Source organism: Amblyomma americanum, chromosome 8 (genome assembly GCF_052857255.1).
Source record: "Amblyomma americanum isolate KBUSLIRL-KWMA chromosome 8, ASM5285725v1, whole genome shotgun sequence".
NCBI lineage: Eukaryota > Metazoa > Arthropoda > Arachnida > Ixodida > Ixodidae > Amblyomma > Amblyomma americanum.
The window spans coordinates 50,537,635-50,563,858 of record NC_135504.1 but is presented as its reverse complement, the minus strand read 5'-3'; the positions used below and the strand labels follow the sequence as shown (position 1 = coordinate 50,563,858).

The following is a 26,224-nucleotide window of genomic DNA, read 5'->3' as shown; positions in this document are numbered from 1 at the left end:
CTTGCGATGATGGCGGGCCACTTCGAGGGAGACATCATGATGCCGGAAACTGAAAGCGTAAGTGTTGTAACGCCTCTTACTGATCCGGAGCTCCCAGGTTCGAACCCGACCGCGGCGGCTGCGTTTTTATGGAGGAAAAACGCTAAGGCGCCCGTGTGCTGTGCGATGTCAGTGCACGTTAAAGATCCCCAGGTGGTCGAAATTTTTCCGGAGCCCTCCACTACGGCACCTATTCTTCTTTTCGTCTTTCACTTCCTCCTTTATCCCTTCCATTACGGCGCGGTTCAGGTGTCCAACGATATATAAGACAGATACTGCGCCATTTACTTTCCCCCAAAACCAATTATTATTATTATTATTGTTATTATTATTATTATTATTATTATTATTATTATTATTATTATTATTATTATTATTATTATTATTATTATTATTATTATTATTATTATTATTATTATTATTATTATTAACGCCTCTGATTTTTCTTCATGCAAGCGACTGTCGGGTGCAATGTTTCTTCCTGAGCATTTATTCACACTCTCTGTCTAATCCATCGCCCTTTGTGCGTCAGTGCTGCGGACAAGAAGGAATTTTTCTTATTATTCCATCAATCCCAAGACATATGTTTTGTCTCGTATGTCAGTTCAGTACAGGCATCATCTTTCTTACTTTTATTGTGAGAGCATTAGAGTCCAAATAAGGCAAAAATTGTCCTGCGTTGCTGGCGTCTCTGTGGAGCCTCCACTTGCCAACTATTCCCTCTCCCGTGTTCCTCACTTCCCTGGGAGGGGAGAGACAGGTCGCATAAGAATAACTGAAGAAAAATTAATAAAACAAGAAATTACTATTAAAAATGGAGCAAGAATAGAATCAGAACATGTACATAGTCGAAACAAAACGGAATCAGAGTTGGAATACGATGAGAACTGCACTAGATTGAGGACTGAAAGAGAATGAAAGTAGAATAACAATATAATTATAATTGAAATAAATTGACGAATGAAAATATGTTCCACGGCAATTAGTCCGCGTCCATCCAACTGATCACCCCTGAATTGTTTTACAACGAGTAGTCTATTTTGACCGTCTGATGGATCGTCTTCGTACAGGCACTACGAAGGATACGAACAGAAGCGCCAGAGCTCAAAACTGTCGTGGTTTGACGAATGCATAGCAATAGAAATTTTCTGTGCCAAGAAGTAGAAGAGGTTTGTAAAAGGCACACACAACGGGTACAGCCCATTGATATGAGAGCCGCTGACCAGGGTGCACTACATTGAGTGTTCGCCAACCTTGATACTGTACCACCCAGAGTAGAGCACACTGTTTACGGAGACACTGGTGGGCAAGTGTCACCTAAGGCTTTATAGTTACCTAACTGTTCCGAAGCCCAGTTGTCCGAATAGACTTGCCTCTAGTGAAACAGTTAAGTAAATAAAAAAAAAGCATGTCAACATTTTTTTCGTGTCTTGAGAATCGCCAAGTTCACGCAGTCCTGAATGCAAGATATATGTTTAAGAGCCTGCCAAGCACATGTGTAGTCGTGGTCAGAATGTTTTGCTGTCACCGTAATACTGCAGTTTTATAGCACTTGATACAGAGACATAATCAAAACAAGTGCTCTTCACACGTTTGCAGGTGATTTGTCAACAGTAAAAATTCGCCCTCTAACCCTTAAGCGGAATTGTACTTCGATTAATGCTCAAGACTTTGTGCGGCGAATGTAGCCGTATTACAGCCGTGTGCACATAGTTTTTTTGTTTGTTAAATCAGATACAATTCAACCAGCACTATGCAGCCTGGTACTGTTAGTGGGTGTACTTGTACGGCTACAATTCTCAGGGATATGATAGGGTAACATGGGATTTTAATTGTTTTGCCAATATCTGTGCTCCATGTCAACTTATGTTTGCACGCTGACTGCGATATGTTTGTACATGCTGGTAGTGCTTTTAAATAAAATAATAGTAATAAGAAAGGAAAAATTTTTGCTAGCCCCGGCATCAGCCATCGATACTGAAGCACCTGAGCTGGGAAAGCGCAAATAAAGGATAGCAGGCAGAATGGAGAAATGAAACGAAAGAGGTGAGGGGACATGAAGAGAGGATAGGGGGAGAAGTAATATAACCAAACTATTTACACAATAAGAAACCTGTCCAGGTTGTCCCCGTGGTAGTTCATGTTGGAGGAAATAAAACGCACGCGCGCAGCACTGTGTTGGCTGCAACTGAAGTGGGGCATCCGGTTATTAATCCTTCAAGGTAGAACTCGCGACTCTTGTATGATCAATATGATATAAGATTTTATGCTGTTGGGTACTTCTACACTCCTGTGGTTTTTGATGACGACGGCGACGACACGGAAATTCCCTTGGACCGCAGAGGTATACAGCTTCGCTGTAAAACGGTTCAAGCTTCCCAGATCACACAACACCGGCATTCATTCAGGTTACTCTCTGTAAGCACTATACTTCGTCTTGGACGAAGTTGCGTGACGCAGTTGGAGGCACTTGCGTGAGTACCAGTTCGTGTGATGGATAAAACCCCTAGTACCCAGGCATCTAGGCGGTCCATTCTTTCCTGTGCATGCTCTAGGTTTCTTGGTTTCTTTGTCCTTGTATGCAGAGGGCCGCAATCAGAAGCCCTTATCTAAGGTGGCCTGGGGGAGTCGTGCCCTACAATGTGGACCCTGCACTTGGTGAGCAATCTCCGTGTTACACAGTTTTATGAAATATCTATTCATGGCAATGTATGCGATTGAAGTGATGCTTCTGCGTACAATTTATGAAACTAAAGAAGCAATCATAATTGCTTCTTCTCGCGGTGAAAGTTTTTTTCATATGCAAAACTATTAGGAGGCCATGTTTATTATTAGTAGGCCATGTTTATTCGTGGCAAAAACCAAGGACACGTCCTATAAAAAGAAAAATAAACTGGCGGACGAATCTCGCGAGACGCGGTAACAAAAACACTACTTAGAATGTAAAGAAAAAATTAAAGTTGATTTGCTCAGCTGATCTAGCATATACAAAGCGAAAGATGTCGGCGCTCACGGTGTTTATTGGCGTTGGCGTTGACAATGTTCTCGACGGCGATGGCTTTGAGGAAGGGAAGGGCCCATAACTGGCTTCCTGGATATGCGGACGCCTCATTCGTGGTTTGATACATGTGCCGGTGGTGAGAGAGAGATGTGGCCTGAATGTATTAGCGGTGAGCGCGTTGTGGCTCACATGCGAAACTGCGGCAATAGGTAGGCCGCAGTGTTCAGTTGGTGATCAATCTCTCGCGATCAACCATTAACTGCATGCCACCTCCCAGGGTGGCAGTGAGGGCGCGCTGCCTATCCAGTGTGCGGAACACAATCAAAGCATGCTTTGCATGCTTTGATTTGCATCAAAGCATGCCGCGTACTTACATGAAAGCGAGATTCAGGTCTCCACTGACCCACGGAGCCGGTTGTGTGCCTTTCCTTTCGTGAAAATGAACGGCCTTTGCAAAGTTGCCAACGCCAATGAACTCTATGAACATCATCGGCTCATTTGTTTTGTTTGGTTTTTGAGGAAAAGAAATGGCACAGTAACCGTCTCACATATGTCGGTGGACACCCGAACCGCGCCGTAAAGGAAGGGATAAAAAAGGGAGGGAAAGAAGAAAGAGAAAAATGAAATTTGAAAGTTGGATTTTGAGGAAAGGCGCGGCGCTGCGCAGCGGCGGAACACCTGTGGCTTGGTGCTACTAGTGACGCATGCGCAGCAGTGACTAGGAAGCGAGCGAGAGAGAGAGAGAGATAAATATCCGCGGCGAGGCGCGCGTTGTAACGCCATGTGCCTCCTAGGAGCACCGCCACGACGAAATCGCCAGTTCGCGGCCAATTAAGCTTTCGCTTCAAAACAATGGAACCTGAAGCGAAAAGCTTCACTAAGGCAGTTTTTTGAGCCGTCAGCGGGGCCGCAAGTTTCACCTTAAATATAGCTACAGGTCAATGGGGCCGCAAGTTTTACATTGAATGTAGGCAGAGGTCGAATCTTGAGCATAACTGGTGATAGTCAGGTTCGACACATGACGTCAGCGACAGCAGCGGCTGTTACACCATCTATCTTGACGTTGACCTTAGACCTTTGAGCTTGAACGTTGGTTAAGCGAGGAAGCGTCTGCCGGAATCGCATGCGGAGGTCATGAAAGTGGGTTCTGCATAAAACGCCGCTGCAGTTTGATACGTTCAGCGGAACGCTAGGTGCGATCGATGGGGCGCCTGCAGTGGAGAGCGGAAGATGTCGGCTTTGTCACGGCTTTGCGGAGAGGAGGAAAGGAGGCATCGCAGGTGTTCTGCCTACTCTCTCCGTGACTTCACACCCCTTGACCGAGCGCAGAGGGCAAGCGTCTGCTGGAATCGCATGCGCAGGGCATCAAAGTGGGTTCTGATGAAACGCCGGTGCACTTTGATGCGTGCAGCCTAACAGTAGGTGTGTTAGATGCGACGCCTGGCGTGAAGACCGCCAGTCACTCCACCACAAACGAAGCCACGGAGATGCAGCTTTTCGCTTTCGACCAGGGTTAACCGGAACAAAACCACCAGCATTTTTTTGAAAGAACGAAACAGAAATGTATTTGAGTAAAACAAGTTTTTGAGCTTGTTGGTAACATTCTTGATTCGTAACGGCAGCGAAGGAGCTCAAACACAAAATAAGAAACACACTGCAGCGTTCCTTCGTGTGTTTGCGTCTTGCTACTCTTGTCTTTGTGCTCCTTCGCTTTCGTTATGAATCAAGAATAAAACACAGCCGCGGCGGTGGCTCAGTGGTTATGACGCTCGGCTCCTGACCCGAAAGACGCGGGTTTGATTCCGGCCGCGGCGGTGGAATTTCAATGGAGGCGAAATTCTAGAGGCCCGTATACTATACGACGTTCAAGAACCGCAGGTGGTCGACATTTCCGGAGCCTTTCACTACAGCGTCCTTCATAGCGTCAGACGCTGTGGGACGTTAAACCCCATAAACATTTCTTATATGCCAATGACTTGGGGTAACTCCGGTACTATTTCTGTTTTATTCTTAGCTTTTGGCTTTGTGGGGGTTTAACATCCCATAGCGACTCAGGCTATGAGTAATGCCGTAGTGAAGGGCTCCGGATTTTTCGACCATAAGGGTTTTTTTAACGTGCAATGACTTCGCACAGTAAACCAGCTCTAGAATTTCGCCTCCATTGAAATTCCACTACCGCGGTCGGGATCGTAGCAGCGTCTTTCGGGTCAGCAGCCGAGCGCCCAACCACTGAGCCACCGCTGCGAAAAAGAAAACAAAAACGCATACAAATCAAGGCCAGGTAAATTAGGAGCACCGCCAGAGTTGCATCGGCCAGAGTATATATTGCCGTTTTGTGCGTGAGTTTGCGTACGGTTGTGAAGGAAGAAGAGGCGCTATAATTGTGCTCCAAAGTGCGAGCACCAGCACTGCGTCGCGAGGGTAACGATGAACAGAGGTGTGAGACTTGCTATAATGACGGAATCCCGATAATTTTCAACCCTGAATTTATCTACATTTAGGTGTAATGGCACATCACAGCTGGATTTAAGCTCAGAGTAGCTTTTACATCCCTTCCTCAGGAATCTTGGTAAGAGCTCATCGTGGAACCAAAGAAAAAAATAAAGCCGGAAATAGTATCATTGGAGAATATTAAACTGAAAAGCTTTCTTGTATGAGAAAAGACTTCCCAACTGCAGCAAGGCTAGTTTGAGCTAGGTGAAGAGACGTAGCTAATGGAATAGAGCGGCCAAGACAACATGGACAACAACACACTTTGGACAGGATGGGCACCAACTACCAACTGATTTATTGTTCGAAAAAAAAAACGCGCTTATAGCCGCATGAGAGTAAACAGTAAAACGACAACACAGGAAGCGTAGAAAAGAAGCAAACAAGTTTAAACTAGTGCACTGAAACACTAAAAAGGCAATCTCATTAACTGTTAGTGATGCTGACAGCTTGCTCCTGCACATGGGGCCCCATTTCTGGATAAAATATGCCTTTATTTTTTATTTATGCAGCCTGTCGTTTGACCGACTATTAAATCGAGCTTTTTTAAAGCAGGACCGCAATGACAAAATTTAACTTATCTCTATGTGGCCACCATAACTATTTTTACCAGAGTTTTATGGTGTTTCCCGCTGTCATTAAAGCAGCAGCCAGTCTGCCCTATGCATTCATTTTTGCAGCGAAGAGGAAGGAGATAAACCGCATCAGTGGTGCACTCAGTGAGCACAGTTTAATATTTTTCAACATTCTCTAGCATATTTTGTTCATTTATTTGTCAAATCTACGACAACGACAAGCCGCAGACAGACCGACAAAAATGTAGCGTTTGGCCATCTTTGTATCGTGCGAGAGGTAATGAATATAATAAATTATCATAAGCACTCTCTTCTATTTGTTTATTTCTGTGTGATTATCCTTTAATGCAGGTTTAAATTTTTTGACAAGTGTTTCACTGGTACTCGTGAACGAAAAGCAGATTACCCGCGTCACTTGGCCAGGAGTGTCTGTGAGACACTTCTGAAAGATTTTAAATCTGCATCCAAGAAATAATGGGACACAAATGAGCAAAATGAACAGAGCACTCCTGGCAAATCCTTATATTCATTTCCTGTCGCCCAATATCAAGAAGGTGGCCAACTACAAGGTTAATATTTTTTTCTGCACCTTGCGAGTTGTCGCTGATCTACAACTTAAAGAGAAGAGAAATTTAGAGAATGTTGCAAAAAAAAAACACGAAACCGTGGTCACAGAGTGCACCGCTGATGTGGTTTATGTCATTCCTGTTAGCTGCGGCCTTGAATACCGAGGACAGACTGGACAGTGCTTTGATGGTAGGGCGAGACTGCCTAAAACGCAGGCTAAGAATCGTTATGGTAGCTACAGGGTGATACACGGCAAAAGTTAAAGATTCTGTCCTGCTTTAAAAAAAAAAGCAAGGTTCATTGGTCGATCGCATTATAGGGTGGAAAAATAAATAATGAAGAAATGCTTTGTCAAGAAACGGGACTCACGTGGGCGGGCAAACCGTTAACTAACAGGTGGTACTCACCTTTTTGAATGGTTCATGGCCCGCATTTAGATCTCCTTACTTCCTTTCCACGCTTCCTGTGTTTGTTGTTTTTCGTGTACTCAAGCGCATATAAGCAGTTTTTTTCAAGTTATAAATGATTCGGTGGTTGACAACTGTACAGTCCATTTTGCGTTCTCCTGCATCTTTTCATGCGCCGTTGTATTCAGTTAGCCATGTTTACAACTCTATTTGATGCAACACCTACGGGAGATGTAGCTTTGTTAGAAGAGGTCTGTGTAAACCGTTACGAGTTGTGTTGATGTTCCTGGTGTCTAGAACAGCTTCATCGTGTTGCACAAAGACTGTATATAATAAAAATAAGAGTCGCCCTGAAATGAATCAAACAACGAAAAGCCACTGCACGACAACAAAGTGGATTGGAGGCAATGCTGGGGCGACGATATGAAGCGGGAAAAAGACTTGTTTACATTCCGGTTGGTGACAGAGGTCGTTGATGTAAGCAATGATTTTACAGATGTGTAATGTTGACACAGTACGCAACGGTGGTACGTCCTACGTGTGGTCCATGGGCTGTGGTCTCCAATAAGAAGAAAGGACATGTACAGGCGAGCATCAACGTAGTTAACCTGGCAAGGTTTCGGACTATATCAAGATTCAAATTCACGCCCACCTTCCAAATCCTCTTGACAACGCCACTGAAGGCTTATCGCATCTTTATGATTCATGAATAAATGCTGCATAGCTAAAATTATTTTCCATGATATTATGCTATGCACGCAAGCTTAACTTTTCTGTGTCATCTAGTTGAACACGCGAAATCTCTGTATGGGTCTCATAGAAGTAAAACTATGTGGCTCTTAAGTTTACGTTAAGAGTGTTACACCATAGCTTTCGCTGATGTCATAGAGGTAGTGTCGCAGGCTCACTATCCAAGGGTTGAAGTTTCGATTCGAGCACATAGCCAATCAACTTTTCTTTCAGGTGAAATTTCTCGGCTCTGACGTCCAGACCCTCAAGACCAATCAGAATATTTCGGTCACAAAGCCGACGGACGCCGTGTTTTCCACCTGACTGGATCTTTAAACAACTATCGCGCTAAAATCTCTGCGCATTAGACGGGAGCGGGATAATTCCGTATTCAAAAAATGGGGAGCGTTACATGGACGCGGAAGAAAGCGTACAAAAACATCTTGTACAATCGTTTCTGTTTGACCGAAGGCAAAATGGTACGCAGGAAATTGTGCCGCAGCAAAGGCCTAAAAACTTTATAATCTAGCAACGCAATGCGAAAGGACGACATCAAAATTAAAAGAAACGATGGCGGGCGAGAAAACAAACAAGCTGACCTGCTTAAAGGCCTGCACAATTGGGCGCGGGGTTTCTTTGCAGAATATGAAACACCAAACGCTGTTACGTTTAAAAAAGGACTAAACCAAATTGCTAGCGCTCACAGGCGTTTGAATATAATCATGTTTCATAAAATCAACTGACGAACCCTTCACAAATTAGCACAGGCTTTGTTAAAACGTCAAACAAAGCGTAGTGCAACGAATGATTTCTAGAACAGAAATCTTTGTAGACAAGAATAGGTCACAGGCGATAGCCCTGCCCCAAAGCGGTAGATCATGCCGAACGGAAGGGCAAGTGCAGAAGTGAATGGTAAGTAAGCCATCATGTTCGGTTATGCGAACTGTGTTCGAAGGCAACTAATGGTACACCTTGGCGATATAGTTGCAAGCACTACCAAGCTACCCTTGCATACTGAGCTGGTGTAGCCCATACTGTTACCTGGTTAACCTGTCGACTTTTCCTCCTCGATATCTTTCACTCTCTCTGCCACGGTCAGAATGGCTGAGCACACATCTTTGAAGGTCTGATCTGGGCTCCACTCCAAAACAATAAATCTTGTGTGTTAATCGAACAACCGGCTCAGTGCTTGGCGCTTACATGAGCAAAAAAGCAGCAGGTACTTAAGCAGAAACAATAGAGAGTAGACGTAGTACATCAGGAGGTCTTGCCAGTATAGTGTGAATGCCTCTGGTACCGGACAATTTAATGCTGGGGTGGTTGAGCCAATAAAAATGACGGCAATGCCATTATGTACTTCTTAAAAAACATTTTTTAGCACTCGCAAGAACTCCGTCTTTGGTTAACAGGATTACCTGCTTGAATGATTCATAACGCTTAGAGAAAATTAATACGTTTGAAGCGTAGGCGGGTTATAGTTAAAACATGTTTCGTATTCATCAATGCGCTGAAAATAGGAGGTAATTAGTAAAAAGTCTTGCTTGTGATTCTAAATATATTCATAGAATTTATCTAAAATACGCCACCTAATATCAGGATTAGGGCACGTTTCAAGTACGCGAAAAAGACCATGCGGTTTTATGATGTTGGCAATGTATTTAAAGTGTACATCTGTAAATATCAAATAATTCATTTAAAGCATTCTTCAGTTCAAGCAAATGTTCAGTCGTCAAAAGCATATCCGCATGGCACGTCAGGCTGCACTAGAAAAACCTAGTGCTCGAAGTTCGGTGTCGGGGAATGGTCCAAGCACTTGATTTTCTTCCACCCTTTAGTTTGCCATACCTTCCTGCCGGTAAACACTCACCGGCCTTTCTGGGTGAAATAGATACAAAAATTATAGGGGCACTTCTTCACATAATGTTTGGAGAATGCTCACTAGACCGGTAAGTACGCGTTGGGCATCGGCGGGCCTGAATCTGTCCGCGAAACGAGTCCCAGCTCGGAAGGCCCACCGGATACCACGCGCCTGCGTTGGTCGACAGTTCGACTTCAGACCGATGCCAGACGCAAGTGAGGAATAGCAGTTCTATTTTAGACCGCACGCAGATTCGAGCGCGTCCAGTCGCCCACTTGTGCGGCAATTTGAAATCTCACTGTGTGAGCTAGAAATCCCACAGCAGGGAAGATGGTGTATGCTACCTGGTTGTTTATATATAAGGCCGACCAAGGACTATGTGTGCAAGAACGCTCGCAGTTTCCTGACATGATCTTCGCTCGTCACTTTCAGTTTTGGAATGCCTTCCCCAGTTCCGTGATGTCACGTAAAGTATCGACATCCTTGTCACCTTGTGACGCCATATTATCGCAACGCCGAGATTTTTTACGCCTCAGGCTTCTAGTGCTGCCAAATAACAGAGGCTTGGACGAAGCCATAGCGTCGCCTGGTCAGGGATTCATTCCGCTGTCGAACAACGTAAATCTTTCTCGTGCGGCATAGGCAAGTTGTGGTCGTTTTTTAAAAGTAGAATCGAATTCAGTGCACATTTAATGTGTTGTAAACGTAGTAGCGAGCAAAAGTTTAATGTTTGACATATGTGAAGTAATGTTTTTAGTTTTACTTCTGTCATACTCAGAAGGCATTTGTTCTGGTTATTTTCTCCCTATACTTGTTTTGTTCCTATACTTTATAGAGAAAACATAACCAGAATAAACCTCTTCTGAGTAGGACATATGTAAAATTATAAACATTACTTCACATATTTTAAAAATTAAACTTTTGTGCATAAATATAGGGACAAAAGAACACACAATATAAAATCCTTACAATACATTTAAATTACGTTTCTTTCAGAGCCTTCTTTGAGAAGGGACTGATTTGCATTTATTCAGAGTTCAGAGACAGAGAGACAGAGTTCAGAGACAGAGAGACGGATGTGTCGGTTGGTTAGTGGGCCGCTAGGACGATAGATGGACCTCAGTGCGCTAAGTGATTTACGCACTGAGTGAAACCCCGCATTTTTTTTAATACGCTTTCCTGTCAGCTGGAGACAAGGATTTCGGGGCCGTGCAGGCAGCCATGGCAACTCTCCAGAATGGGACCTGCCTAAAGTTCGTGGAGCGCACTAATCAGAACGATTACATCTATCTCTTCCCTGGACAAGGGTAAGTGCGCCAGGTGGGCGCTTTTTTTTATCTAGCTCTTCGTTTCTTTTACTGAAGCCACAGCGCTTTGTTCGGGAAAGCCCACGATTTAATAATCGAAAGTGGTGAATGGCATGGCTGTTAAGGCGAGCCTATTTGCTTTGCGCAACACACGTTTAATTGGCACTGCTACTGACTTCCCCTCTGGTCTGTTCCGCAAATAGGAATGACTGATTGCGTGTGTACAGTTATGAGGGTGTTAGGTCATTATAAAAGTGTTTCTTGTGGTTCGAACGCTGACTGCTTTCTGCGAGCAGTGACTTTGGACAGCTTTATGCTCGTAAATTATTTCTACAATTGTGTCATAGGCGCACCTCAATATTAGGTGTCCTGCGTGGTACCAATTCGTAGAGACTACATTTCTCAAACTACTGCACTTGTAGAGAAAATTTCTTGAATTTATACAGTTGCCGTCGAAAAATTCAAACTGAGTGGTCATGTTTCGGCACTGTGCAAAGGTATATACCAGATTTCCCAGCTAAAAGTAACCAATCTTTTAAAAACACCGAATGTCCTAGCCGCGTGGGACCAACTGAGGGTTATTTAGTGTCTTTTGACCTAGCCTGCAGTATTTTTTCCTTCTTTAAAGTTAAATATTTAGTTAAGTCTAATTAGCTATTTTTTAATTATTGAATTGAGGAAGAAAGCGTCAATGCAAAAGTTGTAGATCGTCTCAAAAAACCGCTAGGAGCGCTGTTTCCATAAAGGTACGGTTTACGTAGCTTAGCTTATTGCCCTTACAAGAAAGCTATCACGTGACCAGCTGCTGGGTCACATCTCTGCCCCAGTGTGCGCACAAAGGCTTGTCGGGGAGAGCACTTCAGTAAAAATGGATCTTGTTCTCTAAGACGCGTCTTGGGATGTTTAAGTTGCACCATTGCCACGTAGACGCTTTTTTATTTTAAGAGCTCGGGTTTAAGGCCCAGAACAAAACTACTTTGGTAACGGTATCGTGGTGCAAACGTTGCAGACAACTGTTTTTCAAAGCGATCTACAATTTTTCTATTGACACTTTGTTCCCCAGGGTAATAATTAAAAAGTTAGCTAATAAGGATTAACTAATTAGTTCACCTCGAAGAACAAAAAATACTGCAGACTAGGTCACGCTACTCTAAACAGCCCTCAGTTGGTCTCACGCGGCTAGAACATTCCGTGTTTCTTAAAAGCTCGGTTATTTTTAGCTGGGACCCCTGGTATATATGCAGAGTCTTGTTCAAAAGTCTTAAAAACAAGGATTTTTCACTTCAGCCGCATAAAAGAGCCATTACGGCACTATTAAACACCGAAACATTTTGAAAGGCTAGCAGAAGGCTTCTTCTTGCGGTAGAGAAGCTTCCTGCTTGACATGTGTTTTGAATAATCCACTACACGAATTTTCTGGGAACATTCTTTCCGCTGCAGCTTCACGCTGTGGCCTTAAGACTTGTGACCGAGACTGTACATACAATATATTGCCAGCACCGAGTGCTATGTTCGTCTTTATTTTTGCGTATTCATCATCATTGCGCGACTTTCATTTTTATCTGCACATATTCATCACCGTCGTTCATCGTTGTCTCTGGAAAAGTGGCCGCTATATGCGAGTGGGACTGAAGGTCGCTCCGTCCTCTCAGAAATGGTGGAGGTGCTCTCAATGCCTGCGCACTTTCCGCCGCCACACTGCAGCTGCGTTCCAGTCGCCACCTGCTCGTACCATCCGCCACGATGGGAACCGTCTACTAAAGTCCCACTGGTTCTACCGCTGAGGCAGGAGCGCTTCCTCCCGATTCTAATCGCTCAGCCGGCGGTGACGACTCCACCCCACCCGGCAGACCGCAACCCGGTGGACACCCCACGCGGACCGTCACCCACACTTCAGCGCGAGCCTCCCAACTTTTCAGGTCTTCGTGGCGACCACGTGGAGGAATGACTCTACGAGTGCAACCAATACAGTGCATATAATCGTTGGGACTCTTCAATGAAGCTGCTAACCGCCTCGATCAAGCTGACCGCCGTGGCCAATGCTTGGTTCGTGAACAACAAGGATGCCATCCCCAAGTTTACTCACTTCTCTCCCAAATTCGATAAATTTTTGGAACCTTTTGCTTAAGCCCGGACAAGGACTAGAGAAAGTTAGATGCGCGTGTTCACCTGCCAGGCGAATCTTACGCGTCCTACATTGAAAATGTACTCCGCCTGTGTCGGAGTACAACGCCACGTATAAGTACGATCGATTTGGTCATCACTTGCTTTAAAAACGTTTGCTGCCCAGACTCCTACCACAGCAGAAGTTATCTGCACTAATTGTCACCGTCTAGATGACCTTCAATCGCTCCGCTTGCAAGACACCTGGGACTCCCACCATTCAACCGATGCGCGCTTACGCTCCCCTATTCGACATATTTCCGAGAAGAACTGCACGGCATGACCTTGGCCGCCACTGGATTCCCAACAGCATCCGTCACCATCCTCGCCTTTGCATGATCTCATCAAGGCCGAACTCGCTTCCGTTACTCGCCACACGGGTCCGTAACCATCTTCCCGCTGCTGCTTACTACATATGCCAAGGTTGCTGTGACTCCTGCGCTTGCTGTTTATGCTCCCCATATGCGGCAAGTCCAGCAGAATCTCGCTGCCTTTTCCCGGAGACTCGCTGTATGCCGTTCTCTTTGGCGCCCACCTTCGCATCGTCCGGTGTATTTTTGCTGTGTAATTCGTAGCCATGTGGCCCGTGTTCGTCGGCGGCGTTAGCTTGACGAGCGTGAGTGGTACGGTAACTTCTGGCACGACACCACATACCCGTCGTTTGCTTACTGCTCCAGGTCTGCCACCAACGATCCACGCTTCTCCTACTCTCGTGTACCTTTTCTGACGGCTGGTCGAAAGTCTGATTGTAGCACCTCCGCTCCTCATCGCCTCTTTGTCCACCTTTTCAGGCTATTGGCCTCACGGTAAATACATTTGGCAGTTTCCGGAGGTAAAACTGCACCACCCCCCGACCCCTCAGTTCGTCCTATGCTGCAGTCGAGTATGTTACCTGTTGCTACTAAAAGCACTACAGCAGAAGCTTCGATTGAGACAGTCGCCGCTATTCCCGTCATTAGCTCGGCTTTGTGTTATTCCATGTCTGTCCAAATGGCAAACTGTGGACACTGCACCTTGAAAGTTTTTTAATCGCATCCGCTTACCCAACTTCCTGTCACCCCCTGCCACGTTTGACTTATCTTGGAATCCACTCCGTTATCCGTGAGCCAGCGGTTATCTTTCCTTCCAATTTTTGCCATGCCCAAACACATTTCTTTCTTTTGATTTGGACTAGGATGTCACTAACCCGGGTCTGTTCACTCCCCCACTCTACCTGCGTCCGGTCTCTTGACGTCCAACGTGTCTTTTTCTTTCAATATAGCTCACTGCGTTCTCCACTTCCCCGTGATCCTAATGATGAAGCACTGTATCCTTCCGGACGGTGTACTACGCGGGTCACGATCGACGTCATCCTGCGCCGCATCAAGTTCTCTGTTTTACCCTGCTTTGCCTACCCCGTCATCCTCGACTGGGATTTCCCCTACTATGCGCAAGCTTTAGTCACATGTTGTCCTGCTCCACTGAAGGTAATGCATCCACCCTTTCTGACGCTCCTGTCCTGCTTTCTGATCAATTGTTTATTACCCCTGACCATGTACATTGTCCACACTGCCTAGATGTCCTCGCACTTGCTTTTAACCCCGTAAATCTGGGGACGTTTTCCTCACACCAAGGTCCTGTCTTCTCTCAAGGGGTATGTTTCTCGTTGCGTCCCTGCTTGGCTTCACCAATGAATCTTAACTTCTCACTGCCTTCAAGACTATGCCGGAGCCCATTCCTCTGCGCGAAGGCTCGGCAATCACTTCTGTGACAAATAATCAACCTATCAACGTCCTTTCCTCCTACCCACCCAGCTTTGTCATTTCAACCTATGTTTCTCCCTGTGCACCTATTTCATCTATAAACAGCATTGGTTTCACATCCGGTAGGAAAGAATTGCTTGCCGTCTTGACCAAGCTTGCCGCTTACCTCGACACCTAGTCAACACTTTTAGGCAAACCTCCGCAGCTGCCCTTCGCTTCCACACAGAGGGTGAGAGAACCAGTCCTCGTCGCCCGTACCGTGTATTCTATTGAGCGCTAAATTATTCAAGATAATATAGTCGACATGCTCAAATGCCAGAACATACACCTTTTTCAAGTCCGTGGTCATCGCGCGTTGCGTTGGTTCAAAATACGGGTGGTTCAGTACGCTTTTGTGTTGAATATCACGGCTGGGCTAAGGTCACTCAAAAGAACGTTTATCCAGTGCCTCGGATTGACGATACCCTCGACTGTATCCAAGGGGGTCAGTTTTTTAGTCTCGGACTAAGGCCACGATAATGGCAAATCGTGATGCATGAGGGTAGCAAAGAAAAGACAGCTTTCACAAAACGCGAAGGCTTATACGAATTTAGCGTTATGCATTAAGCCTGTGCAATGCACGGGTCCCGTTCCAACGCATGATTGACATCGTTCTGCGTGGCTTGAAATGCAAACCCTGTCTCTGATATCTGGACGACATGGCCATTGTCTCCTCGACTTTTTCTAAGCACCTTGCTCGCACTGGTGAAAATTTAAGTGCACTTCACTAGACTGTCATTCAGTGAAACACGGAGAAATGTTGCTTTTCTTCCATTAAAATCAAGGTCCTCGGCCACGTCGTTAGTCAGAAGGGTATAGAGCATGCTCCTGAAAAAGTGGCTGTAGTTCTGCAGTTTTCACGCCGAACGCTCTTTATAGACCTACGCAGTGTTGTTTTTAACAAGCATCATGCTTGCGTCGCTTCGTTCAAAGTTTAACCTCCATCTCGGCCTCTTTTCAAAACCTTCTAGGCACCAGCACGCCTTTCGTATGGCCGGAAACCTGCGAAGTTGCTTTTACAACCTTATAGCAGGTTCTGAAATCTGATTCGGTACTGGGCCATTTTGATGACAACGCCCCAACAATTTTGCACACGGACGCCAGTGGTGCAATTCTTGTGCAGCGCCAGCACTCGTCAACTGAGCAAGTAATTTCCTACACAAGGATCGTACCCTGACTGCAGCGGAACAAAACTACACGATCACTGAGCAATAGTGTCTCCTTGTTGTCTGGGTCACCACTTCATTGTCGTCGCTCACCTCATGCCGTGTGCTGGTTGTCATAACTGAATAACTTGTCCGGGCTCTTCGAAAGCTGTATACTCCGCCTTCAGCAGTGTGATTTTACCGTCTCCTACAAATTGGGAAACAAACACAATGCCGCTGATGCACTCTCTCATTGCTCCGTCGCCTCAACCTAACCTCCCCCTTCATTCTGCTGATTCATCAGCTATCTCAACCTTGACAGCCGCAGCCATTGATTCAATACCCGCTTCCAGTCTCGAGGATCTCGCCTCCACACAGTGCGACGATCGTTACTGTCGGACTCTCATAGATCGTGTCAGTGCCGCTACGCGGCCTCACAATGCCCACATACGTTGCGTATTTGACTGTTTCAAAGCGGTCGACGACATCCTTCTTTGGCGCAATTATTACTGCCTCGGTCACTGCTGGGTACCCTCACACCTCGTTCTCTTTACCGTAAAGTTCTGCAAGGGTATCACGACAACCGCATGGCCGGCGACTTAGGCTTCGAGAACACTTATGACAGCATTAACCACCATTTCTTTTGGCCTGCTTTTCAACGTCTTTTGGAAACTATATTGCTTTTTGAAGCTGTTGCCAACGCCGCAGACTCGTCACGTCGCCTCCTGGGGGTCTTCTGCAGCCCTTCTGCTCTTCTTTCTCCCCCTTCGAAGTCTTTGACATTGGCCTCTTAGGTCACTTACCGTTAACTCAGTCTGGCAACCGCTGGATCGTCACCGCCATCGACCGCTTAACCAGATACGTTAAAATAACCCCCGCTCCTTTCGGCTCTGCTTCTGAGATCGCCCATTTCTTCCTTAATGCCATAGTATCACTTCTGCGCCATGTAGCCCCTCGTGTCCGTATTAGTAACCACGTCGTGTCCTTATTAGTGACCATGTATACCGTCCTTGCCGAAGTTCTTCACGCTTCTAGAACTGTCCATAAACCCGCTTCCCCCTTTCAATCCCAGACCAAATGGGCTAACAGAACGCTTTCATCACACCCTCTGAAATATGCTCTCCGCGTATATCCAATCCAATCATACACGCTGAGACACCAAGCTCTCGTTCATTACCTTTGGTTGCAACACTGCAGTGCAAAAAATAACCAGCTTTTCCTTTTTTTTCTCTTTCACTTTTACTTCTTTGCTCCCACAACCTCTTCACCACTCTCCCATGAATTTACTTCTCGTCTTATATACTGCTGTGCCGTTAGCTGCCTGAATACAGACACATATAAAGCCTCCTAGAAAAGCGACTCTGACTTCACCTACCGCGCAGTATGTTTTTTCCGTCGCGATGGATTGTTGGGACCCCAGTGCGTACCTGCCGTTTGTGCTAAAAATTACTCACCCGCTAGGGTGGTCTGTACACTGTACTACAAGAAACATATCTAGCGAACTATCGCGCCCCGCCGCGGTGGCTCAGTGGTTAGGGCGCTCGACTACTGATCCGGAGTTCCCGGGTTCGAACCCGACCGCGGCGGCTGCGTTTTTATGGAGGAAAAACGCTAAGGCGCCCGTGTGCTGTGCGATGTCAGCGCACGTTAAAGATCCCCAGGTGGTCGAAATTATTCCGGAGCCCTCCACGACGGCACCTCTTCTTCCTTTCTTTCACTCCCTCCTTTATCCCTTCCCTTACGGCGCGGTTCAGGTGTCCAACGATATATGAGACAGATACTGCGCCATTTCCTTTCCCCCAAAAAACCAATTATTATTATTATTACAACTATCGCGTTCCCTCCCTCCATCTTGTACATGACCGTCGTTGCCGCGGTGCTGAGATTGTTCATGTTTCACCCTTAACACCCTTCGCCGATCGCCCTACTTCACTATAACCTGTGCCCGAGCCGGTCGCTTTCATCCGCGATAGAAGAAAGTGTAGGCACAGTATTCCACCTTCGACTTCATCTGCACATATTCATCAGCGCTCATGTTTGTCTCCGGAGAAGTGACCGCCATACTTGCAAGTAGGAATAAAGCTTTCTCTGTCGTCAGTCCTAGCAAGCTATATAAACACCCAATATCATCATTGCAAAAGGAAACACCGCCATGACGAAGCACCTTCCAAGGTCAAGAAAGAAAACAACAAAAAGAATGCAACCCTCATCTGAGCGACCCCACCATCATAGGTAACGCAGAAACATAAATCGCGAGAGGGATTATTGAAGCATTCAAGATCAGGAGAGCTGGAACAAAAAGTTGCATCAGGGCACCGTCAGTAGGCCTCTAAGAGAGCGAAATGGAATGGTTGCGCTGTTTGGCCGGAATATAGGCAGGCGGGTGGGTGACAGTGTTCCTTTTGAATTGCGAAAACAATTCACTCTCTCTTAATTCACTTTTTCTCTTTCTGTACAAAGCTATATTCTATTCAATGAACTCAGCTGAAGGTACGCGCTTCGTATGTTCCTGTTTTGTGGGTGTGGTGTCTATATAATTGAGTGGGATATCTCCACTACGTCATACGGGCGCTTGATGGGTTTGCCCAATTTTTCTTGACCTTGCTAGGACTTTCGTTACCATCGGCAAGCACACATACTGATACACACACGCCACGTGCTTTTTCCGTAAAGGGACTAGTAATAATAATAATTGGTTTTTGGGGAAAGGAAATGGCTCAGTATCTGTCTCATATATCTTTGGACACCTGAACCGCGCCGTAAGGCAAGGGATAAAGGAGGGAGTGAAAGAAGAAAGGAAGAATAGGTGCCGTAGTGGAGGGCTCCGGAATAATTTCGACCACCTGGGGATCTTTAACGTCCACTGACATCGCACAGCACACGGGCGCCTTAGCGTTTTTCCTTCATAAAAACGCAGCTGCCGCGGTCGGGTTCGAACCCGGGAACTCCGGAACAGTAGCCGAGCGCCCTAACCACTGAGCTACTGCTTCCGCATTAAAAGGTAACGTGCATTAGAACAAGAGAATGTGTACCTTCATACCAAAATAATGGTAAATATGAAAACAGAACAGAGGTTGGCTAACCAGAGATTTGTAAGCTCGTGTTTGAAATCGCGTTCATTTCACAAAGTTGCGTCGGATGCCAGTCCTAGTGAACACTATTTCTCTCGCACCCCCCCCCCCCCAATCGTCCATTTATATGATGATGAAAATTTTAATTCAACTCAAGCGCAGTCATTTTTATTCATTCTGTTTGTCTGCTTTTAAATTCGAGCCTTGTTCCACCACGACGTTTTTACATGTAAACTTTATCGCTCGGCGCCGGCATGGTGGCAAAACTTTATTGTCATCAAGAGAAGGAGTGAAACGGTTAGCGGTTATGGGTCGTCTTAAAGTAACGAGGGTGTACCTTCACGGCGGTGTGAAGTGGCGGGATGTTGTGGCTCCGGATCCGATCTGGGCCACACTGTCTCCCTACTGAATCTGAATTGATACGCCTTTAGGGCACTTTTATGGTATATGATTTATATTAGCCGCTGAACGGTTGCATGAATTTCAGTGGGATGATATAGCGCAGGTTACATGAGGGTTTAGGCAGGTTGTTACACCTAAGATTTTACAATTTTTTTTTAAAAATAGGCTTTCTCATTAAGAAGAGCACATTTTTCGGGATAGGGTTATCAGCGGTGTAGTAGATCAGAATACAACTAATACGTGTTAACTAATAGGCTGGTTAACTAATATTCAATAGTTCACTTTTTGACAATTACTGTTAGACTACAAAATTATTGAGATGCCTGTAACCCACCGTTATTAACAACCATACCAGATTTTAGGATTTTGAACACGCGGTTACCTTCGGAGCAGTGACACAAGAAATTTCGGCTACATCGCGTCAAAATACATGTGCTTTCGAGACAATTGAAGGCAAAACAAACTCTGCAGTACAGGAAACCAGTCCAAATATCCACGCTTTGTTGGGCCGCTTCGAGGGTAACAACGTTTTCGAAATTCTAAAAGCTGATATGGTTACTAATTACGACCGGCTACACGCATCTAAAAAATTAAGGAGCCTAACAGTAAGTCCAAAAAGTTAACTATTCAATATTAGTCAACCAGCTAATATTTATCACGTATTATCTTATTTATGATGTGCTACACTGTTTACAAGGCTGTGCCGACAAAAGCGTTTATCAAACTCAAAAAGGATGCTTTTAAATATTGTATAATGCCTTAGGTCAAACACCCTGTGTATAGTCCCGGCCGCGGCGGTCGAATTTTGATGGAGGCGAAATTCTAGAGGCCCAAGTACTGTGCGATGTGTGCACGTTAGAGAACCCCAGGTGGTCGAAATTCCCGGAGTCCCTCCCTACGGCGTCTCTCATAGCCTGAGTCGCTTTGGGAGGTTTAACCCCCATAAATGAATCCAAACCCTGTATATAGAGGTTCGGTATAGTGTGGGTTTCAATTGCCTCAGGGCAACCTCTTCCGTCTTGGTTATGGATTTCCGCGGGAGGGTGCAGGGTGATTTTTCAATCTTTAACTTCGGTAATAAAGTTTGGTGTCATGATATGTAACCACAAGCTATCTCGCAGACCGCTGCTTAAAATAGGACGCGTGTCTTGCAGGTGCTACTCTTACCTTGGTCGTACGGGCAGACGACAGCCCGTGTCCCTAGGCCAGGGCTGCCTCTACATGACCACAGTGGCGCACGAGCTTCTGCACGCCGTGGGCTTCCACCACGAGCACACACGCCCGGACAGGGACGATTACATCACTATCATGCTGGAGAATGTAAGACCAGGTACGCAAAAATTCTATACAATCCTGAGTGCCCAAAAATGAGCTGTGGTTCAGCCCGGCTAAGGCGAGCGAAAGCTCTGTTAAGGCAAGCACACGAAAGTATGCACGCGCCACAGGCTTTTATACAGTGAAATGCGCGTCACCCGATTTCCGGCAGTTGCGAGAGCGCCGTAGGCTCCGCATACGCAGCTCCGGTGAGGCGCAAAAAGTCATGCGATTCGATGGTTAGAGGCTAGGGAGCGCCGTCGGCTCCGCGCGCGCAGTTCTGGCGAGGCGTGGCAAGTCACATGGCATGACGTCAGAGCCAAGCCTCCTCTCCTCCTGGTTTCAAGGTCAGATTTCATATGCACGTGACCTTCTGCTTTGTACGGAAGGAGTAGAGGTTTCGCTCTGAAATCTTTTGTTATGAAACGTCGGTTTGTCGGCACATTAAGGTGCTTTCGACACGGCAGTATTGTTTGCAAGGTATAATAGTCAACGGTTGAATGTCGTTAATGCCAGGTAGCGTTAAGAAAACCTTTTCCCACGATTACCAGTTCGACTACTCAGCGCTCCCTTGCTTGCCTGAATTGCTAACCTCGCTTAAAATTAAGAACTCGGCATTTCGCCTGGCCACAGTGTCGGCAGTGTCGCGCTCTGCGGCGAAGGGCCGTTAAGAGACGTCGCAACTTGCGGCGCAAGAGCTCAACTTCAAAAATTCTTTTCTCGCTTTAAACAAAAAGTTCCTCGACAAAAATTTTGAAATGAAAGGCAGTAAACTGTTCTGCGTAACCCTCTGTTGTTTGTATTTTGCTTCGAGCACCTCAAGGTGAAATTTACGCGTGTTTTCGGCTCAAAACACACTTCTCAACTAGAGGTAATTTTTACTTTGATGCACGGAGTTTCATCACCTTTAACATTTCTTATCTGTTTTAGGCATCTAGGAAAACAAAACGGCTATTTCAGAATTTCTGAGAGCAAGTTGATATTTAAAACAAAAAATGACCAAAATGGTACAATTTCATACATTTTTCGATTTTTGAAAGATATTTATATCGTGTAAAGCTGCATGCTGCGACTTGTATCGAAATCCTTAATCTGTGAAAATGTAAGTGAATAAAACTTTAAAGTGTGTTCTAAAGATTTGAATTTTTTTATTAATTATTGAGCTCTGCCTGGTTTCTCGCCTTTTCTAAATGTTCAAACTGCCCTCACCACCAATAAAATTTGTTCGGTAAAAATATATCGGGCTTTGATTACGAACATTAGGTTAGGTTTCCATGAATTGGTTTGAACAAATTAGAGATGGTTGAGAGCCACGTCAGGGACATTTGGCATGGAATGACCCAGCTGCATACCACCACGTATTCAGAGCGCGATTGAGGTATCCACTGACCCAGGGAGCCAGTTACACTTGCTACTCAGAGGCGTCACAGAGACACAGAAGCTTCAGAGGCAAGGCTGAAACCCGGCTATAACTGCTTTCGCACTACAAGTTAGGGAGCCAAGTCGAATCCTTCCCTGCCCGGGTCGGTGGATAAAAGAGAACAATTATCGGAGCAGTCGCAAACCTGTATCTCCTGCCTGGCGCATTAGTGTACAATGCCGAAGGGAATATAGCAGTAGACCTGGAGGCGATCGCTCGCAAAAGAAGGCCAGCTAGCGTCTTTCGAAGACTGTTTATTTGGACAACGCTTACTCAGAGACAGAGAAGAAATTCGACGGCGATGGTAGGAGCAAATGGTCTAGACGGTCGGCGAAGAACTGAATGTCCATTGCTCTCACAACAGCTCCATTTATGCGCGCCCGGGAACTTATGAACATGAGATGTGTTAGACGATAAAAGGAATCAAAAATGTCGGTAAAAACACCCCACGTGATCGTAAAAATTCTAGAGTGCTCTAGTTTCGTATCACGTAACCAACGGAGTGATAATACCAGGTGCCGGGGAAAATACGCTAAGAACACAGTAAACAAAGCACTTCAATGCTTCGCAGAATTCCTCCGCAAAAAGAACCAATCGAAGGAAAAAACTGCGGGCCACGTTGGTGGCGGCCTAGCACCATGCGCTCGGTTGCGTCCGTTGCTTGACCTATTCGAGTGTGTTCGTGAGCGATGTTTTGCAGCGAAATATGCTTGGGTGCCGTTCAGCGACATGATGTCGTCGCTCACCCAGGCCGCATCACCACAGCCTGTGCTCCTAAACGCGGAACTTAAAGCCAGTTTTCATTCTTCTGGAAGCAAGAACGAGTGTTGTCCCCGGAGACGTCGTTTGGCCATCGTAATGGCTAACTTGTGTGTGGCAAGTGTGTGTGGCAAGATCTGTGTGTGGCAAGGAGATAAAAAAACCCCTTTTTTCCTTGATAAATTACCGGGGAACTTGAAGGGCGAAATCAGTTATACAAGGTGTCCAGTGGATTCCGAATTGAGGACGCAGCAATTTAAAGTGTGCCTCTGAACCCAAAATTTTCTCCTTTCAGCAGTTGCTGTCTTGTGGTGAAAGCTTGTACTGCTACCTTATTCTCCTACTCTTCTCATCCTCCTACTCCTCACCAACGGTGCACTCTGCGAACAAAAAGTTGTGCCCTGAGGGATGATTTCTAGCAGGCTAACTGTTAAGGCCTGAATGTCTAATGGTTGTGGAAATGCAGTTTGCTCTCGGAAGGCCAAATTTTGCGTTCAAGAGGGCGGCAAATCCCTTAGAGTGCATCCTAATACTGCACATCGCACCTAGTTACTCTAATACTGTCAATGTCGCACACCCCGCTCGTACACCTGTAACCTAGCCCTTTGACTCCTTACTGATCATGGCTATTCAAACACTGCTAACGTTGCACCTGGAACCAGCAACACCAAACACCAAAGGGAATTTTGCAGCAGTGCTGTTACACACGAAAAACTATTTAAGCTGCAGAATAGATCGTGACCGCATCTTCTTTTCTGGAACAGCATTCCTAGAATGTAAATCGCAGTTTTGCCTTAAGAATGCCAAAATTAGCGCGTAAAGATTATTAGGCTTGTGCCATAGACAGAGCAGCGCCCCAGAGAGAAACCCGCGTCCTAGTAGCCAGAGCAAAATGCAGACCAAAAGGCCATGAACTTCAATACTCTGCAGAGTAGTCACGCTAAAAACATTTTGCACTTCATGACTCCGGAGCACTGCGGGTGTAGTGGTCGACTTCACGTGAGATTCGTGCATTTCGATTACTTGTCGCGCGCTCACAGATTCTTGATTCGGCGCCAGTGATAATTTTGGCACCATGATCGGGGGTCGAAGCATATATGCAGCTGAATTATTCTCTTGCAATGACAGCTTTTCAGTCAGGCTGCGGGGCAGAGAAAGCTTTGCCTGAACTGCGTTTTTGCCCATATCTCTCAAATATCCAGCTTACAGCTGTGCAGCGTTTATGATCACTACTGCCAAATCATGTAACTTATTTGCTAATATTCTTCCGGCAGCTTGCTTATTGTGTGGACGTTTAAAGAATTAGCTCTTCACCGTAAATTGTCGGCGGAGGCACCCGTATCACGAGGCAGATGTTTTTTTTTACACAGTGCTTTGATCTGGCCGTATCGAACTTGTGAAAGAAAATGATGGGAAAAATAGTCGGTTTCAGACATAAAGGTTCGCTATACAGAACGAAGGAGCTGTAGGGCTGGTCAGGACATTTCAAGACGGGAAGCGGCTCCTCCAGATCGACTTCTTCAATGCATTTTGTTCAGATATTTGCCCATAAGTCACGCGGATCCAGAGAATGCTATGCTTCCGTCGGCTCAAAGTGGCTTTTGTAATGCATTAGGACATTTGCACATTTGCGAAAGGGATTAAAATTTAGATGGGAAACTTAAGCGCCGCCTTTAAGATATGACGCGGTAGCGTAATGGGTAAAATTCCATAAACGCTGAAGGTAAACCTCTACTTTACAGTCACAGATGCCTGGGAGCCTTCATACCTCTCCTGGAGCAGTAGTGCAGCAGATAAGTGATGTGCTACTGCCCTGCCATGGCAGGTGCTCCCAGCGGTAGGCCTTGTACGAAACAGGTTGCTTTTCCTGAGTGTCAAATCATTAATTTAACGGCCACCTGCCACGGTGGCAAGTTTTCTCACTATGCGGTGGGTAGGTTGTCAGGACGCTGCAAGGTCACATGACCCAGGTGGCCAACCTGCCTTCTACTCTGCTCTCTGGGGACAACCCGCGAGAACTGTGCTCACGATTTGTCGCTCACAATGCCGATGCCAACAACGGATTCTCTTGTGAACAGGAACCTTAACGCTGTCGCGTTAGAATGCGCAAATATATGCAACAGACCACGGAGGTGGAGCCTTTATCAAAACTTTAGAGTCCAGGGAGTTTTTGTGCGCCCTGTTGTGCATCCTTCTGCTTGGAAGTGTTCCGAAGCTTAGAAGACCTCATGTCTTGCCCTCTCAACTGGGTAGAGCTTCTCAGTGGAGGCAAACGACCTGGGTATAAACTTTGTACAAAAGACGCACCTGTTAGATCAGAGGGAGAGCTCGAAGAAATTCTTCTACTTAACAAACTTCATAGCCACAAGGGGAGGCGTTCGCATCGAGCTGCTGATGTCCAGCGCGGGGGAACTGTAAAGGAGGTGTTCCCTCGCTTGACAGCTTTTTATCACTCTTTCTGTGAAATCGTGACTTTTCATGCAGAATACGAGGCCCAGTTTCAGAAGAGAAGGTTGCCGGATGACCCCGTGGCCTCACCCTTCGACATAAGCTCTGTCATGGAGTACGGCTCGGACGCATTCGCTCGAAGCAAGTCCAAGCCGACCATACTCACGAAGGATGGCCAGCGGATCATTGACGTCTACGATAAGAAAGCACTGAGCCCCTTGGACTTCCAGCGCGTCAACGACTACTACGAGTGTAATAGAACACAGATTTAAGTGCGCAGCAAAACCATGCGAAAGAACCATATAAGTGAAGCCCGAATAAAGAACCGACCAAAATCGCTGCCTTTTCAGCTTCTGGCTCTTTCTCAACAGTATGTGTGCGGCAGCATTTCAGGGCTCCGTTACATTGCTTAAGCCTAAATCACGGAGTTCACCTTGTTTGCGTGACTACACAGATGACACGTCCACGGCGTCATGAATGAATGCAGCTCCAGCTAAATGTGTGCGGAGCCGTTCTTATTTAGTTTTCTATGCTTTTACTCTTATAGCAGGACCCTGGGGTTTCTCTTGCTGTAATGATGCGCATGAATCCATAGAAGGGTTCTCAGCGTAGCACCGAAAAAACGGGAGGAATTATGATCTTCCGTTTACAAGCCTGCGAAGATCTGTGAAATTCAAAATTCCATCTGAAACATTCCGCTCATATGCCATGCCTAAATAAAATGACGTGAAGGTGACGATGTACCGGC

General features: G+C 45.9%; 1 protein-coding gene across 1 annotated transcript; it reads left to right on the top strand.

The window, feature by feature from the left end:
• LOC144102368 (zinc metalloproteinase nas-6-like) lies at window positions 1-25,749 on the top strand. Its single transcript, XM_077635659.1, has 5 exons — window positions 1-57; window positions 2,625-2,697; window positions 10,853-10,973; window positions 20,690-20,865; window positions 25,513-25,749. The coding sequence occupies exons 1-5, from the start codon at window positions 7-9 to the stop codon at window positions 25,746-25,748; spliced, it is 657 nt and encodes a 218-aa protein (XP_077491785.1). The 5' UTR covers window positions 1-6; the 3' UTR covers window position 25,749.
• The last annotated feature ends 475 nt before the right edge of the window (window positions 25,750-26,224 follow it).